Source organism: Neocloeon triangulifer, unplaced genomic scaffold (assembly GCF_031216515.1).
Source record: "Neocloeon triangulifer isolate White Clay Creek 2 clone unplaced genomic scaffold, ASM3121651v1 ptg000015l, whole genome shotgun sequence".
In the NCBI taxonomy this organism is placed as follows: Eukaryota; Metazoa; Arthropoda; class Insecta; order Ephemeroptera; family Baetidae; genus Neocloeon; species Neocloeon triangulifer.
In genome coordinates this window covers 1,125,596-1,141,033 of record NW_026775557.1, presented here as the reverse complement: position 1 = coordinate 1,141,033, position 15,438 = coordinate 1,125,596, and the positions used below count along the sequence as shown (strand labels likewise).

General features: G+C 33.3%; 1 protein-coding gene across 11 annotated transcripts in view; it reads left to right on the top strand.

Annotated features, from left to right (window-relative positions):
- Positions 1-15,438, top strand: part of LOC132202828 (electrogenic sodium bicarbonate cotransporter 1) — a 68,905-nt gene that overhangs the window by 32,014 nt on the left and 21,453 nt on the right. For all 11 annotated transcript variants that reach the window (XM_059630059.1, XM_059630055.1, XM_059630057.1 and 8 more), the window contains 2 exons: positions 11,408-11,508; positions 14,912-15,043. In XM_059630059.1, the coding sequence (XP_059486042.1) occupies positions 11,418-11,508; positions 14,912-15,043 (223 nt within the window). In that variant the 5' untranslated portion in view covers positions 11,408-11,417. The remainder of the gene's footprint in view (positions 1-11,407; positions 11,509-14,911; positions 15,044-15,438) is intronic.

Below are 15,438 nucleotides of genomic sequence, written 5' to 3'. Positions count from 1 at the left end.
TACAATGGATCAATACTTTGGAAGTTAATTGAATTATTAAAAAATATAATTAATGTTGCATTTATATTTTCTATTTTGTTTACTTCAACTATATTTAATTGGTGATTTTAATTTAATTGGTGATTTATTCTGGATTTTCCATTGAAACGAGCGTGCAAATTTTCTTTGTTCAATGTGTTTCCTAACCTGTTAAATTAATAATCTTTCACATACATGATTTTTGCAAACAATTTTTAATCAAACACGTAACTTGATGAACCAATCCCACAGAAGTTTTATAAAAATAATTCATTTATTATGCACTGTATATCAATATATAATTAAGTGTCAGTGTCGATTACAATTTTTCAAAAAAATCCATAAGTATCTATATATCAGTTAAAAAAATATTAATTTAATAATAATTTATAAAATAAATAATTTGCATAAAAATTTGATTATAATTTAATTTCATAAATACTATAAATTTTAAAGTATTTATTTACACATTTAATTTTTTACAAAGACAATTGTTGCCCATATCCAAATACATCATAAAAAAATATTAAAAGTTATAAATGAAGTTGGGAGAAAATGAAGGAATTTACTATTATCCTGGATGATCTACCGATCGATAAATTAACTGGTGACAGAATAATTTAAACTAATCGCATATATTTGATAACAGATCATGTTAATCACACATACATGAGGAATAAAAATAAATTAAATAAAAATGGAAAATTAAGTTTTTATACTGATTATTTGAGCAAAGCTGTAAAATTTCAATATTCGGTGTTTTGAAGGAAAGTCTTGGCTTAGAAGTTTTTGGGTTTTATTAATGTTATAAAAAATCAAATTTGCTTTGAAAAACATGATTTTTTTGAATATTTTTTATCAAAATTTAAATACATTTCATTTCATTGTGGTTTTATTTTGGATTTCCATTGATATGAGTTCAAAATATGTACAAAAACTCTTATTTGCTACAATTCTTTTTGCTTTATTTAAAACTCAAAGATTCTTAGCCCTCGGTCGATTTGACGCATTCGAAGACGCGCACGCACCAAAAGGCACGCGCGCCACTCGCGCAGCCAGACTAATCGAGATCAAAGTTTGGCACCGACTGCTCCACTTTCCGAGGAGAGGTGTCGGATTTCGGGATACATAAAAGCCCAATTAGCAGCCCAGTTGTTACGACTGGGAGCAAATCGGCCTGTTGCGAATGCCAATAAAGGTAGAAACGGAGAAAGATGGGTGATGCGCGGGTTGCCTATCTGAACATTCGTGCAAAAGAATTTGTCGCGAGGCTAAAGTGCGTAAGTGAGTTAATTAGAAGCCTCGCAGGTGGGCTTTTGTACGTTTTAGAACTGTTAAAAGCTTTGGTGCACATTTTTGTTTGACACAAAAGATAAACTTTTTGTCGCTAACACAGCAAGGAATTCATGAACAGATTCCTTTTTTGTAATTTATGTACAAAGAAGTTCTAGAAAGAGAAGGAAACGACGTGAAATTTTTTTTAAATCCTATATTAAATGAGATCCTCTTTTGTTAAATGTGCTCGAATAAAAACTTTTGCTTAAATTCGATGAAAATACTGATAATTACCTCATTTCCTTGAGGAAAGAGGATTGTTCTTGAAGGCAAATGCGACCAAAAAATTAATGAAGCTCAAAGTTATTAAATAAATAAAACATACTTGAAACTTGTCAGGCCAGAGATAGAATTGCTTGTTAATTTAAGATGGTAAATTAATGTTTAACGTGGAAAAATATGCAAAAAAATAATACTACTGCTAATTAATTTTTGAAAAGAAAAGCATTGGATTTAAATAATAACTTCATTTTCTCCCTCTTTTTTTATTCGGAACGCTTGAAGGAGATCGCAAACTCGAAATGACCTCCGAAGAATGACGCGTGATGCCTGCGACACAAACGCCATTCGCTTTCCAACTCCTCATAAAGCTCCGTCGTCTTTTCTCTCGCGGAGCCGTAAATCTGGCAGTCAAATCGTCCAATTATTCGCGAAGCAGCGCCAATCGATCGGTCTCTGATTGATTTGTGGTCCGTTGTCGACCTGACGCATTTCAACCACCCCTTTTAAGAGCGAACGTGCTGAAAATGCTGGTCGGGGGGTTAAGTGGCCGCTTCACTTGGCACACGTCTGGTAATTGCTGCGCCGGCACACACTGCGTTTAAAAGAGGTGCAACGAGCAATGCCCGCCGGCGAAAAGAAGCCCATGACCTCGCGCAATATTTGCATAATGATAGCGGATGCTGACAAGAGAGTTGCGCGCGTGTGTGAGCCGCGCCAGTGCTAGATTTTTCCACAACCTCTCTCTCTGCTTCCTATCGTAGAGAGAAAATAATTTTCACTCCTCGCTGTATCACAATGAGTCGGAAAAAATAAGGTCAAAGCGTCAGAAATTTATTTGCATTTCTGCGGCTGAAGTGAGAAAAGAGATATAATTTACACTAGTGTAAATAATTGTTGCTCATAAAAAAATCATTATAGCCCTAGAACAATAAAAAATTTGAATGATAATAGAAATTTGTGTCCCAACAATAGGTTTTACAAGCGTTACAAAATTTGAAGATGTGTTGATTATAAGATTATAAATTAATAATTTTTTTTTAATTTTCCAATTATATTATTTTTTGCTTGTTAATGATTTAAAATATTTAATTAAAAAACTAAAGTTTTTTTAAGCTTTTAAAAGAGGCATCAAAATAATTGTTATTACTGTTTTTAATGAATTTATTTGATTTATATATAATTTATATAAAAAAAACACAATACTTTGATTCATGAAGTGCTAATGAAAATTGAAAGTTTTGCAATGATGATATATTCTCGGCTATGATATTGAATGAAAAATATAACAAGAAGAATTTTTTTACCGTCTTCAAAACAAATATTTCTTTAGACTGATGTTAACATTGAAATATTTTGTTGATCTCTTTTCAATGGATAAAAAAATATCAGTTTAATTTGACTCAATTTTCCCACATGCTGCTTGTGTACATTGATTTTAAATGAATTAAAATTGGTCGGTTTGGTACATTCTTTGCCACTTACTTAACCAAAATCAGGCCGCAGTGCTCGATAAGCTCGGTTGGTGGTCGACAAATTAATGCATCTGACAGTTTGTTCCCTCAGCTTGCTAATTGACGCCTCTGCTGGTTGTTAAGCGAGAAATTGATTAGGAATGACCAGGTGCGGGCAGGCATCCTACATATATCAATTAACAGGCAGATTTATCGCAGGCAAAGTGCGAAGTCAGGTGATGTCCACGCTGCAAATATTTGTGCGCCGTTTACGAAAGATCAAAATAGCTGTTCGGAGCTGTTAAATAGAGGCGATAAAATAACTTCACGTCAAACATTGGCTGTGAATTTTGAAAATTTCCAAGCTTGAAAGAAATGTAAATTGAAATTATGAAGACCAAATAATACCTTTTTGAAGTAAAAAAATTGCAACGAAAATTGTCTTATTAGGAACACTTTTATTGGCTTATTATACTGCACCTCACCAATTTGAGAAAATTATAACCAATTTTTGCCAAACATTCCTATTTTGAGATATTTAAAATTACATCACCTATTTTTAATATTAAAATTTCATTTAAATCAACAATAAGGAATTTCCCAGTTAATAATTTTTACTCCATAAAGACACATAATTTTTTTGACAAAAATAAGACCCATATTTTCATCTAGTTTGATTTTTGCCTGAAGCAACTCCTCTTTAATAAGTGCTTTTTTGCCCATAAAGATCACCTATTTTCCTATTTCTTTGAAACAAATGGAGCATAAAATTATTTGAATTGAAAGATTAGTAGATTAATCATTTTTATCTTCAACAACCCAAAATTTATAATACTTAATGCCTCTAAGTGTTTAATTTTTTACTTTCTACTAAATAAGAAGAAACGTATAAAAAAGCTTTAATAGTCTTCATTTTGGTTATTGCGTGAATCCGCTGACCGTCAACAGTCCACACTTATTGTATCGATTAACTCATCAAAAGCTCATTTTGGCGCCGGTGCTGTAAAAATTAATGAAGTCGTAGAGCTCAACATCCGAGCCCGTTGATTAAATCACGTCCCCCTTGCTGAAGATCAAACGCCCTTTAATCCGGCAAATAAATGGCGCGAGTGTTCGTGTCGTTGTGAATTAACGATGAACGAATTTTAAGTGATGCGCGAATAAATATTTGAAAAGTATCGATCAGAGTTGAGCGTCAATCACGGCCGCAGCTCGAGTGCACGCAGCGAAAAGAGCAGAATAGAAGCAGAGGCTCTATCTTTAGAACAAAACAGACGAGGCGCACTTTGGCCACTGTCGAAATTAGATTTTCAAGAACACGCGGCGCGTCTGCCGCTCGGAAATTATAGACATACCAGAAACACTCGCACACCTAGGCCGAAACGGTTTATTTTATATTTCGAGTCGGGGGCGGCAGGTGCGAGTTGATTCTAGAAAAAACCCGTCCGTGATTTGAGGGGTGAGCTGCATCGCCACTACAATTGACCCCGATTTTCACAATCTCATCTGCAAGTTGAGAACACGTGGGCGATGCGTGGCGCCCGCCATTGAATGCGTGCCAGGTGTCGAAAATCGCGTGGATTTAACAAATTATTTTAAATACATATTTTTAATCAATTGACAAGGTCCAGAAATACCAATCTAAATGCCAATAAAGACTCTTTGCAACTAAATTGAAAAATTTGCAATAGGTTTGAAGTAACGTCTGTATAAAATTAAATTTAATACATGCTGCTTAAATTAACATTTTTGTTAAAAAATAAAAAATTTACCTCAAAATTTTATTTATACATTTTTTGATTTTATGAAAAGTAAAAATTCATTTATTCTAATAAGTAGTTTTTAAAAAATATAATTAAATTTATTTTCACATATATTTTGAAATAACATTGAAACTTTTTAAATTTTATTTTCACTTAACAATATTTTAAAAGTAATACAATAATGATAAATAATTCATGTCCATGTAATGAGATTAAACTTGCAATAAAAGAAATCTCTATTAAAGTTAAGCAAATGTAGCTGGCTACAAATTGGAATTACGTGTTTCAATTTTGTTATTTTACAATGAGCGGCTGAATACAATCATTGAATATTTGAAATTATATTTAATGCTCACTCAATTAAAATGTGTTTCCACGTTTGCTCAAACAAAGGAATTTTATTCGTCCTATTATCGCAGCAATTTTCAATAGCGACACAGCACTATTATTTATTAAAATATTATCAATATCATCAACGGTTGTTGACATCAGATGGAATGTTGTAAATAATTAAAAAAAAAATTAAATAAATATTATAACTCATTACATTAATCATTTTATTTCCTCCAGGGATCTTCAGGTTTTTTTTTACCAAATTGATAAGGACCAAGATTTTTTTTTCATTAGCCTGCATGAATTTTGATATTTAAAAATAATAATAATAATAATAATAATAATAATAATGCAAAATGTTATTGAAAATTGTTTCTATCACCGTGAAAGCTGCGTAATTTCATTTGTAATCACTCGGAAAGCCCAAAAAGGCAGCGCCACCCTGCCCGTTCAGCTCGCGCGGTGATTAAAGAGCAGAAACGGGGTCGAAAGCAGGTGGAAAATCGCGGAACAAGGCGCCGAGCATCGACCAGCAGAGTTCACCACTAACTGGATTTTGCTCGACCCCCCGCCACCCTCGCCCCGTAAATACTTTGCTTGGTTTGTCCGTCATTCAGTCTCGTTGTTCCGGTCTTTAGTCGCGAATGCCACTCAATTTAAATTTGCTTTGCCAGTTTTGAGCGGCGCAAAATGAAGAAGTACTGTTTGCAAACGGAGGACGACGACCCGCCCAGTGACCCCGAGCCCACGCCGAGCAAATTCTGCTTCCGGTCGCTCTCCTTCAAGAAATCCAATCTGCTGCTTTCAAGGTTTTTAGGGTCCCGTGGGGTGTTTTTCGCCAGTGCGAGAGTTGCTGTGGCGATTTTGTTCTCACGTCGTTCGCATTATTTCTCATCCCCGTCAGTTGTGCCGCCTGTTAGAGCTGAAGTGACACCAGTAGATTTATTTGCAATATAGTCAAGTGGAATAACTTGTGAATTTTCCAAAATTAAAATGAATCAAAATTGTTGGAAAAAATGTACAAATCTTAAAATTATTTTTTTGTTTATAATTATTAAAAAAAGTCATCAGAACCAATTTGTATCATTCGTTTCAATTAACTAATTATTTTGTTGTTTTAAAAGCAGTAAAAAAAAACTCTTCGGCAGCTCGTTTTGAATTTTTGTTTGCCACAAAACAAACGGCCATCAAAATTAAGACGGCGGTTGACCCCGACCGACCGACCGCGGCCAATTCAGAAATAGCGCCCCGTGCCAAAGGCGAGAAGCTCCACTTCTTTCGTTCTTTTATTTTTTTTAAAAAACTTCTTCTCTTTCTCCACTTCTCGCTCGCGTCGGAGGAAAAATACATCGCACCATAACGACGCACACTGAATTAAATATTATCTCGTCTGCCGCAGCACCACCGAGATGTGTGCTCTGCGTTTTAACACCCCTAGAGCGCCGAAAAGCCAAATGGAAAGGGTTGAGGTGCAATTGAAATGAAAATTTAATCTGTGGGAAAATTGCTCGCGATCCTCAGTGTAGAAAAGAAAGTGAATTTGAGACGCAATTTTTCAATGTGTTATTTAAAACCTTTTCTGCAAACGTTGTTTTGGTTTCAATTCTTAATCACATTGAAACAAGCGATTCCATAGGGACTCTCTTTGATATAAAAATATCTTATTTTTCTTGTTGTGTTAACTTTTTAATCAATTATTTCTTGATCTATTTTTCTTAAATAAGTTTCGCTCTAAATCTATAAAAACCAATTTAAAATCAAATCTTTTTCCCTTTTCATGATCTGCATTTTTTTTTTTAATTACTGAACATAATAAATAGCCCTATAGAGAATTTAAATTTAGTCATCTATCTCAGTAATTTATGAATTAGTCGGTGGGAATCTTGAGTTCCAAAGTAGTCTCCAACGCAAACAATTTCATTAATGCCGTGCAAATAATCCAACCGCAAAGAAGACTCGAGATGTTAATCAAACAGTTGAAATTAATTATATTTGTGTCAGGTGGTGTTGCGTCTCCGCGTAAATCAAACAAGGTGCGTGCAATTGTATGCCGCATCATGTCGTCTACGGATTTATGGCTCCAGCTGCTGTCGTTCCGTAATGAATGTCGGCAAACTCTCCCGCGCCTAAGTACATAACGCACTCCCTTGCTGACACGTACCCATAAAATTGCGCTCGACGGACCCAGCACGTAATTTATTCACAGCGCCTAAAACGTTTACTGGCTGGCGGCAATTTTTTTGGAAAAGGCCAAAATTTTGTTACGCTGAAAGCAATTAATTACAAGTTGATAATTGAAAAAAATATTTTTTACCCAATAATTTGAAATTTTTTTATTGCTTTTGACGTGGACTGCATGCTTAATCATTTTTATTAAGTTTTATTCGTCATAAAAATTTGGGCTTCAATTATCTCAAATTTCAGTTATTTTAAAAATCATAAAAAGTTTCTGTTTCTTCCGTCTAGGATAGAAAAGTTTTAAATATCTTCCTAGTTTTTATTCATTCCATTAAATCAGCTAAATCTATTCTAATTGCAAGTTTTGTAGCAAAATACTTCACAATTTTTTTCAACAAAATATTCAAATAAAGAATAACCTGGGAGATTTTTTTAATTTAAGAAATATAAAAGTTGGGCTTGTCCTAGTAATAAAATTTTTTTTATTCAAAAAACAAAGCTCGAGCCGTTTTTTTTTTAATAAAAACAATTTTATCTACCAGGAAAGCCCAACTTCTTCATTTCCATGATCATCTCCTCGAGTGTCAATTTGTTCGAACAAATGTTTTTAATTTCAACCCTTTCCTTTTCATCATACATTTCTCAAATATTTGAAGGATAAATATTATTTGCGTAAAGTTTTATTCTACTTTTAATGAGCTGATGCTTTTAGTGAAAATAAGATTTTTTGTTAATTTTTCTCCACCATTTCGCTATATTTTGCAAGAACTCAAATTTCCTGCCGTGCTGACTTATTAACGACGAATAATAAGTGCTCGACCTCATCTCCCCACTCATTAAGCGGCTCACTTCTCGTTTTTTTTTTCTTCTTCTCTTGTTCGGAATGGGAAGCCGCAGCAGGGTTCGTTCGCATCATTATATTACACGTTCACGCTTTTTGCGTGCGAGGAGAATTAACTCGTGGTCTTGGCCAGAAATTCTTGGCCCAGCGCCAAACTCGCGTGAAATTTGCAGCAGCCGCGGGAAAATTGAATACATACGAAATTATAAGCGTGTTGTGGCGAAAAGGGGAAAATCAACGACCAACCAAGCCCTGACGTAAAAGTTTTGCAAAGGCTTCTCTCGTGGACTGAACGTGCCTCACTGTTGAATTGCAGAAAATTTCAAAGCGTGCACCGCCTGCACTTTTGAGTGCCTAGTTTGTTGCCAGAACTTTAAACGTGAGAGTGAAAATAGACAAGTTTTCCGTTGCATCAGAAAATTTAATCAACGTGAATAGAATAACTTCAAATTGTAACGTGTGTTAAATATTAAAAGTAAAAAAAGCAATAGATTTTTAATGACAATTCTAAAACAATTTTACTTTTATAATGATTTTGTAATTTTGTTAGAAATATAATATTATAATTATTTTAAATTTTGTTAAATTATATAAAATGATTATTTTATTCATCATTGAACTGTTTTAGTACAAACAAAATTGCAATTGATTAAACAATGATTTTTAAATAGACTGAATCATTTCACCAATTATTAATGAAAAACAGAAAAAATTTCATTTGTAGTAAAAATTTCATGGTACTTAATCTTAAAATGGATAAAATTAATTTAACTGTCAAAATTCCGCTCTTTCACGAAAAAAATCATCAATTTATTTAGCAGCTTGAAATTATTGATAAAATCATCGTATTTAAGTAAAGATTATTATTTTGAATTTTTTTCTGAAAAGGCTTTTTGATTCTGTAGTCAAAAATAAACAAATCATCTGATTTGAATTTCAATTCCACCTGCTGTCTTTGGCGTCAGTGGAAAGGATGGTGTCACAGCCGGGTCGGCTTGCGTGCGACACGATGCATACGTAACGACGAGAAATGCACCCGAGTGCATCCATAACAGGGTTCACGTCCCGCGGGGCTGACAAGCAGCGGCCTTTGACGATTTGAATAATTACGCGGTGGCGCTTTTTATCCCCGCCGTGCAATTCCCGGGGGCACGTCCGCCGCCTGCAGATAATAAAACGTGACCAACATGCGCGCACCACCACTCTATATTTGCAACTCCGTCGAAGCGGAAAAAAGTTTTCCCTGTGCCGATGTTGTACAGTGAAAGTCGCTCATTTCATTTCATCCCGACAGCAGCCTGAATTGGATTTTCTCTGCGCTGCGTGTTGCAATTCGCTCTGAGCAATAAGGGATGCTTTCAGGTCTGCTCCACTTCCTCTTTTGCAAGTACAGAAAGATTCTGATGCGGCGGGGAGAATTATCGAAGAAGCAATCAGATCTAGATTTTCCCATTGGCCTAATCTACACAATTGAATTTTCGCCTTGATTCAATTCCCTTTTTCCTAACAATTTCATATTCATTTTTTTTATCATACAAATTAGTTATTCAAAAATGATGATTAGTCTCTGGTACATAGTAAATTTTAAAATTAAATGTTGATGCTTTGAATTCTCTAAAATAAGATATTGCGAATTAAGATAAACAAGAAATTTGTGATAAGTGATAAGAACTGAGACTTACTCCGGCGGATGGGATCTTTTTGATCTCACAATCAGAAGTTTTAGCAAAATTCTTGCTATTGATGGTGCTGTTTTGTCAAAAAATAGTTGGTTTCAGCAGTTGAATGTAAATAAAGTATTGTAACAATGAGGACAAGCATACATAACATTAAACAGTAATGACAAATATTTTGTATTGCTCTTTTCGGAAAATTATCTATTTAGTCTAACATTTCCTATTTCTGTTTTGAAGAATATTTTCGTCTTTCCTCAAATAAACTAATTTAATTTGATTATATTACTAGTAATTGTAGAAACCAGCATTTATTCACTGTAAATACTGTAATATAACATTTAAATGAATTAATTTAACTGGTGATTTTTATAGTTTATTGTGGTTTATTTCTTTCCCTCTGATTTGTGTGCAATTTTATTTTTCAAGCTTCGTCCATTTAAAAACTGACCTTGTTAATGTATAATGTTTGATGTATGTTTTTTCCTCAATTTTTAAACTATAATACCTAATACATGTGGAGGCAAAAATTTTGAATGAAAGTTTACTTTTTAATTAATATCTATCATGTCACTGCAATCTATAAAATATATTTTTATTCTGTATTATATCAAAAACGTTTTATTACAATTTAATGTAACAAATAATTCTAAAAATTGCAATTAAATAAAAAATCATAAAATTTATTAAAAATAAAATTTAACATAAAAGCGTAGAATTAAAAATGCAATTAATTTTAATATTTTTTTATTTTAAATTTAAAATATACATGTTAATTACAATTTAATATTAGTCATATAAATTATAGAACATTTAAACAAATTCAAAGTATTATTTCAGATTAAGAACCACATACAAATTTTGTGACATCAGTTTTAAACTATTAAATTAATTTTTATGGAATGACCTGTTATTAGGCTAATTCAAAAGGATAAAACAAATATCTATATGCAAAAAATATATTCACAAGTAAATATGAACGGCAAAATGCACCGTCTTCAATTTTCTGAAATTTTAAACAATGATGTCAATTTTTCCTTTGAACTAATGTTCCGCCTCAACTTTGATTGGGCAAAAGTTTTCTTTGTTCTGTCAGACTGAATTATTCCGTGAAAAGCAAAAAAACGCTCAAAGAATCCGCTCGCTGAGCAGTGCAAAATGAAAATCCAATATCCGTTTAGCGCAACTTGAGCCGTCAGCCACTGACTGGTCTTTATTTCTATGTTGATCACTTTTTTCCCTGCAGACGTTCTGGGTTAAACCTGCCGTTTTTTGTGCAATGTTCAGAATTTGTATGAAAAGGAGCCCAACTGCGCTTAGGGCCATTCAAGAGAAAATCGCTCTTTGATAAGCAACCGAGACTCTTTTTACGGAGGCGGTATACTTTAGAAAAGAAATTTCTTTCTCCGCACAAAAGCGTGTAATCTGCCAGGCAATCGAATGCAAATGATAATAAAAGTCCCTTCACAGAGAAAGATTATGCGCAAGAGGGTTTGTTAAGAGCAAAAGTTGACGTCTTGAAAGTTTTGAACGAGTTCGTTTAAGTCCTGAAAGTTGGTCGCGACTAACAGAGGTGTGCATTGTTTGTTTCAGGCCGTGGGTAATGGATACCGCACCAGGGGACGACGAGGCCCCCAAGGACCCAGGGGCCCTTCAAACCCACCATTTGGGATACACGGAAAAGGATTTTGAGGGTAAGTGTTATCACAAACTTTTTTATTTATAGATTGAATCTTGAAACCTCAAGATTATTAGATTTTTGTTCAAACCCCTTTTTTAATCGGCATTAATTTTCATTAAATGAGAAACCTTTTAGATACATATTAAAATCTGACTGACAAAAGTTATAGAATAAGGTACTCGTGAAAACAATATTGCCAATATTTAGATAGATTTGTTAGCAGAAAATCAGTTATCTAGGATAAATAAATAAAAAAAAATTACTTAAAATGTTTAAAAAACGCTAAAAATTATAATTGAAATATAAAAAAATTAAATAATAACAAAAAATTTAAATTGATTTAAAATTTTTTTAGTAATGATATTGCAATTTATTAAGACACTGTTATTGTTATATTGTGATTTGACATTTTCATTTTAGAAGATAATTAAATCATTATATATCTATACAATATTAACTTCATAAATTGTAGAGATTATTTCAATTGGGGCATTGAAAGTTTGCATCGATTTATATCAAGTAATTATTTTAGTGATAAATTTTTAGACGAATCAATTCATTAAAAAAAAAAATCAGAATCATTATCATAAATTTTTTATCAAATCAGCTTTATATTACCACAATTTGGTTAATAAAGTAAAATTATTAGATGTTTAACTCAAAATTAGCATTTAACATACGGGAAAATTGTTGCTAAAATTATTTATAGTGATGAGATTAAAATTATTGGAAAATCTAGAGCAGCATTTCTAAGGCAATGGTATAAAACTTTTTCCCTTGCATCTCAACGTACTTTCTAATCAGAACCAGTCAAAAGAGACAAAAGTCAAAACAAAACGCAAACTGCAAATTTCACACTGAGGAGGACGCTCAAATTTATTTTCTCTCATCCCCATTTCCATTCTTGTTCACTTTCTTTCACGCAACATGACGGCCGAGAAACGCCCTTTCCGTTTTTCCTTCTTTCTTGGTTTTTTTGTTTTCTGAGAGTCCACTTACATGCGTGTTGGTTGGGTTATATTATGTGTCGCGCGTTTGGAGTTGTTTTCACTGCTATACTTGCTTGACACATCAAACAAAGAACGACGAGAGTGCACGGCGAGCACAATAATACATATTTCGCGGGCATCTTCTAAAAATAGCTGGGGTTAAAATGAGAACGAGAAAGGGTATAAAAAAACCCGTGTCGGTTTAACGCAGCAAAAGCAAAATTTCGGCAGACACGCGAAAACTAATTTGTTTTGGTAGTTCGCAGAAGCTCAACCCTCCACATGAGAGACAAAGGCTGTATTATTATTTTGCCCAAAAGCCCACTTTCAAGTCTGCTCGTAAAATAATAATCGAAAAGCTCTTTGGCCTTTGTGTCGGCGGCGAGGTTGAAAATAAAATTGGTCTGTCGGAAAAGCGGCCTTTGAGTCCTACTCGTTGTCGGTGCTGCAGCGATGTCAAAGTGTCTGGCACGTGATTGCATTTAAATCAAATGGTGTCGGGAAATAGTGAGGGAATTTTTATTCAGATTCCTCCACCATTCAAATTTGGGATTCTGTACATTTTTCCTTTTTTTCTCCAGGAAAATGTGGTTTTACATGAAATAGTTTTGTTTTTGTAAATAATAAACAAGAGTATTGGAAAAAGCAAAATATTATTTAAATTTGGCCAAATTAACTTAATTTTCAATACTTTTTTTCGATTAATTGAAAATATGAATTATTCTTGCATTCAAAATTCCCCATTAACTCTTTCCTGATGTCATTCGAAAGCAAGCTCACGCCACTCTTGGAGCAACAAAAGTGCCATTTGCCAACATGCTAACTGATTGCGCAACCGTTTAGTGAGCTGGAAAGAAACCTCAAAACATTCCAAACTTTCGTGCTGCCAATCGATGAACTCGGAACTGTTGATTTCGCCTTTGTCATTAAATTTCTGCAGGAAAATCGACCCAAATCATTGCTCAATCCTCCTTTACTTTCGGAAAGAATGCCTGTTTTAATTAAACTCGGATCAATTTGTTGGGTTTCGATTCCATTCCGTTCCCCACAATAATTACGTTTGTAAATTGCGTTCGTCTGCCCGTCGCAGAACTTTGTTTTTCTTCTACAAACAGATAACATGCTGGCGGCGAAGATGCGCGCAGGAAAAGGAAAGGTTTTTGCCTTGTTTGACGGAGGAAAGATAACAAGCGTCTGTCGTTTGTGACGCCAAATGGAAATAAAATACGTCGCAAAACGGTACTCAATTCAGTGGAATAATATTCGCAAAATGTAAATAATAATGAACACATTATCCAATTTAATGGTTAGTAAACTTGAAACATAAAACCAAATAATTCGTTTATTCTCTCACAACAGGTCAAAAACAGGTTATTTGGAAATTCACATTAATGAGAGAATTGGCAGCCAGCACTAGTAAACAACTAACTAAAATCATAGGCTCAATTTGAAAGCGAAATCGTTTCCAAATTAAACCTATATTAAAACCAAATAAAAAAAAAATATTTGTTTGAAGAAGTTGACACTCGAGGAGATGATCATGGAAAAGCCCGATCGCTTCATTTCCAAAAAAAAAATACGTTTACTGTGCATTATTTTATATTTTTTAATGACTGCGCATACTGATATTTTTTTATGATGAATCTAAAACGCAATACTAAAAGTAAAATCCATGCATTAAAAATAAAATATCCATATTTTATTTTATCATACTATTATCACAATTAAAACATTTTAATTATTTCTTTATTACAATTATGTAATATTATTACAAAGTTTAACTTTTTAGTTAACGATTCATCTCTAAAATTTAATTTATTATTCCAAACGAGCCTTAAACTTGGCTTTTTAATTTTTATTTAGTTTAATTAATTTAAATCAATATTCCACTAAAAGATTTGAGTGGAAAGTTAACAACTAATACTCTCGATCAAAAATGTGCAATTGAAATCATTAGTATTCATATTGAACTACGCATTAGGCAATTTTATCTTTATTAAAAAAGCAAAATAAATTTCTGTTTCTTCAAAACATAAATTACTAACTTTGTTTTGAAATTAAAAAGAAAGAGAAACTGCTTCACATCAAAATATTAAAAAAAAAATCATTTAATAAACTGAAAAATCTTCACAGTCACGCTGTCAAAAATATAGTTATTTTTTGTGAGTAAAATAATTCCAATCTGATCTGAGTAGCTTTCCTGTTCCTAAGGACAGTGGCGCATCCTCAAAAGTATTTTTCCTCGCTCGTCCGAACGCGTATCGACCCGTGTCGTGGTGCGCGCGGCAACAGCGGCAGGTGAAAATCCTCCCTGCCACCCTTACAGCTTCATTAGTGTGAAATTTAACCCCCGGCGTCGGCACGCGTTGCCATTATTATGTATATTTTTATTTTCTGAGCTAACCAAAGTTTCGTCGCTTTTCGCAGGTCACCGAGCGCACACAGTCTACGTGGGGGTGCACCTGCCCGGTCAAGGTTACCGTCGCCGCTCGCACCACCGAAAACACAAGCACCACCACAAGTCCAGCAAGGACAGCGCCGACGAGGATGACAGGCCTGGTGAGTACAATTTTTAATAATCTACATCATTGAAAGAAAATAAATTTAAAAAATATATATATTTTTTATTAACTTCATATTTTTGTTAAATTTATACTGATACTCAATAATTATATTCATTCTGAAAGTTGATCTTTTTATAATATGCAAATGAATGTGATTCAAAATATCACTAAAAGCTAGCCAGGAAAATTTATTCCCTGATAATTTTCGGCAATTTTTTACTTTTTTAACATTTTTTTTTTTACAAATTTTGAACTTTTCCATTTTAAAACTTTTAATTTTACTGCAAATTTCAATATAACCTTTTAGCAGATATAAAAAAAATTTAATGTCGTTTTGTTTTTACTTGTAAATCAGTGCTGCCATAAATTAATCAGACCAAAAGTAAAAAT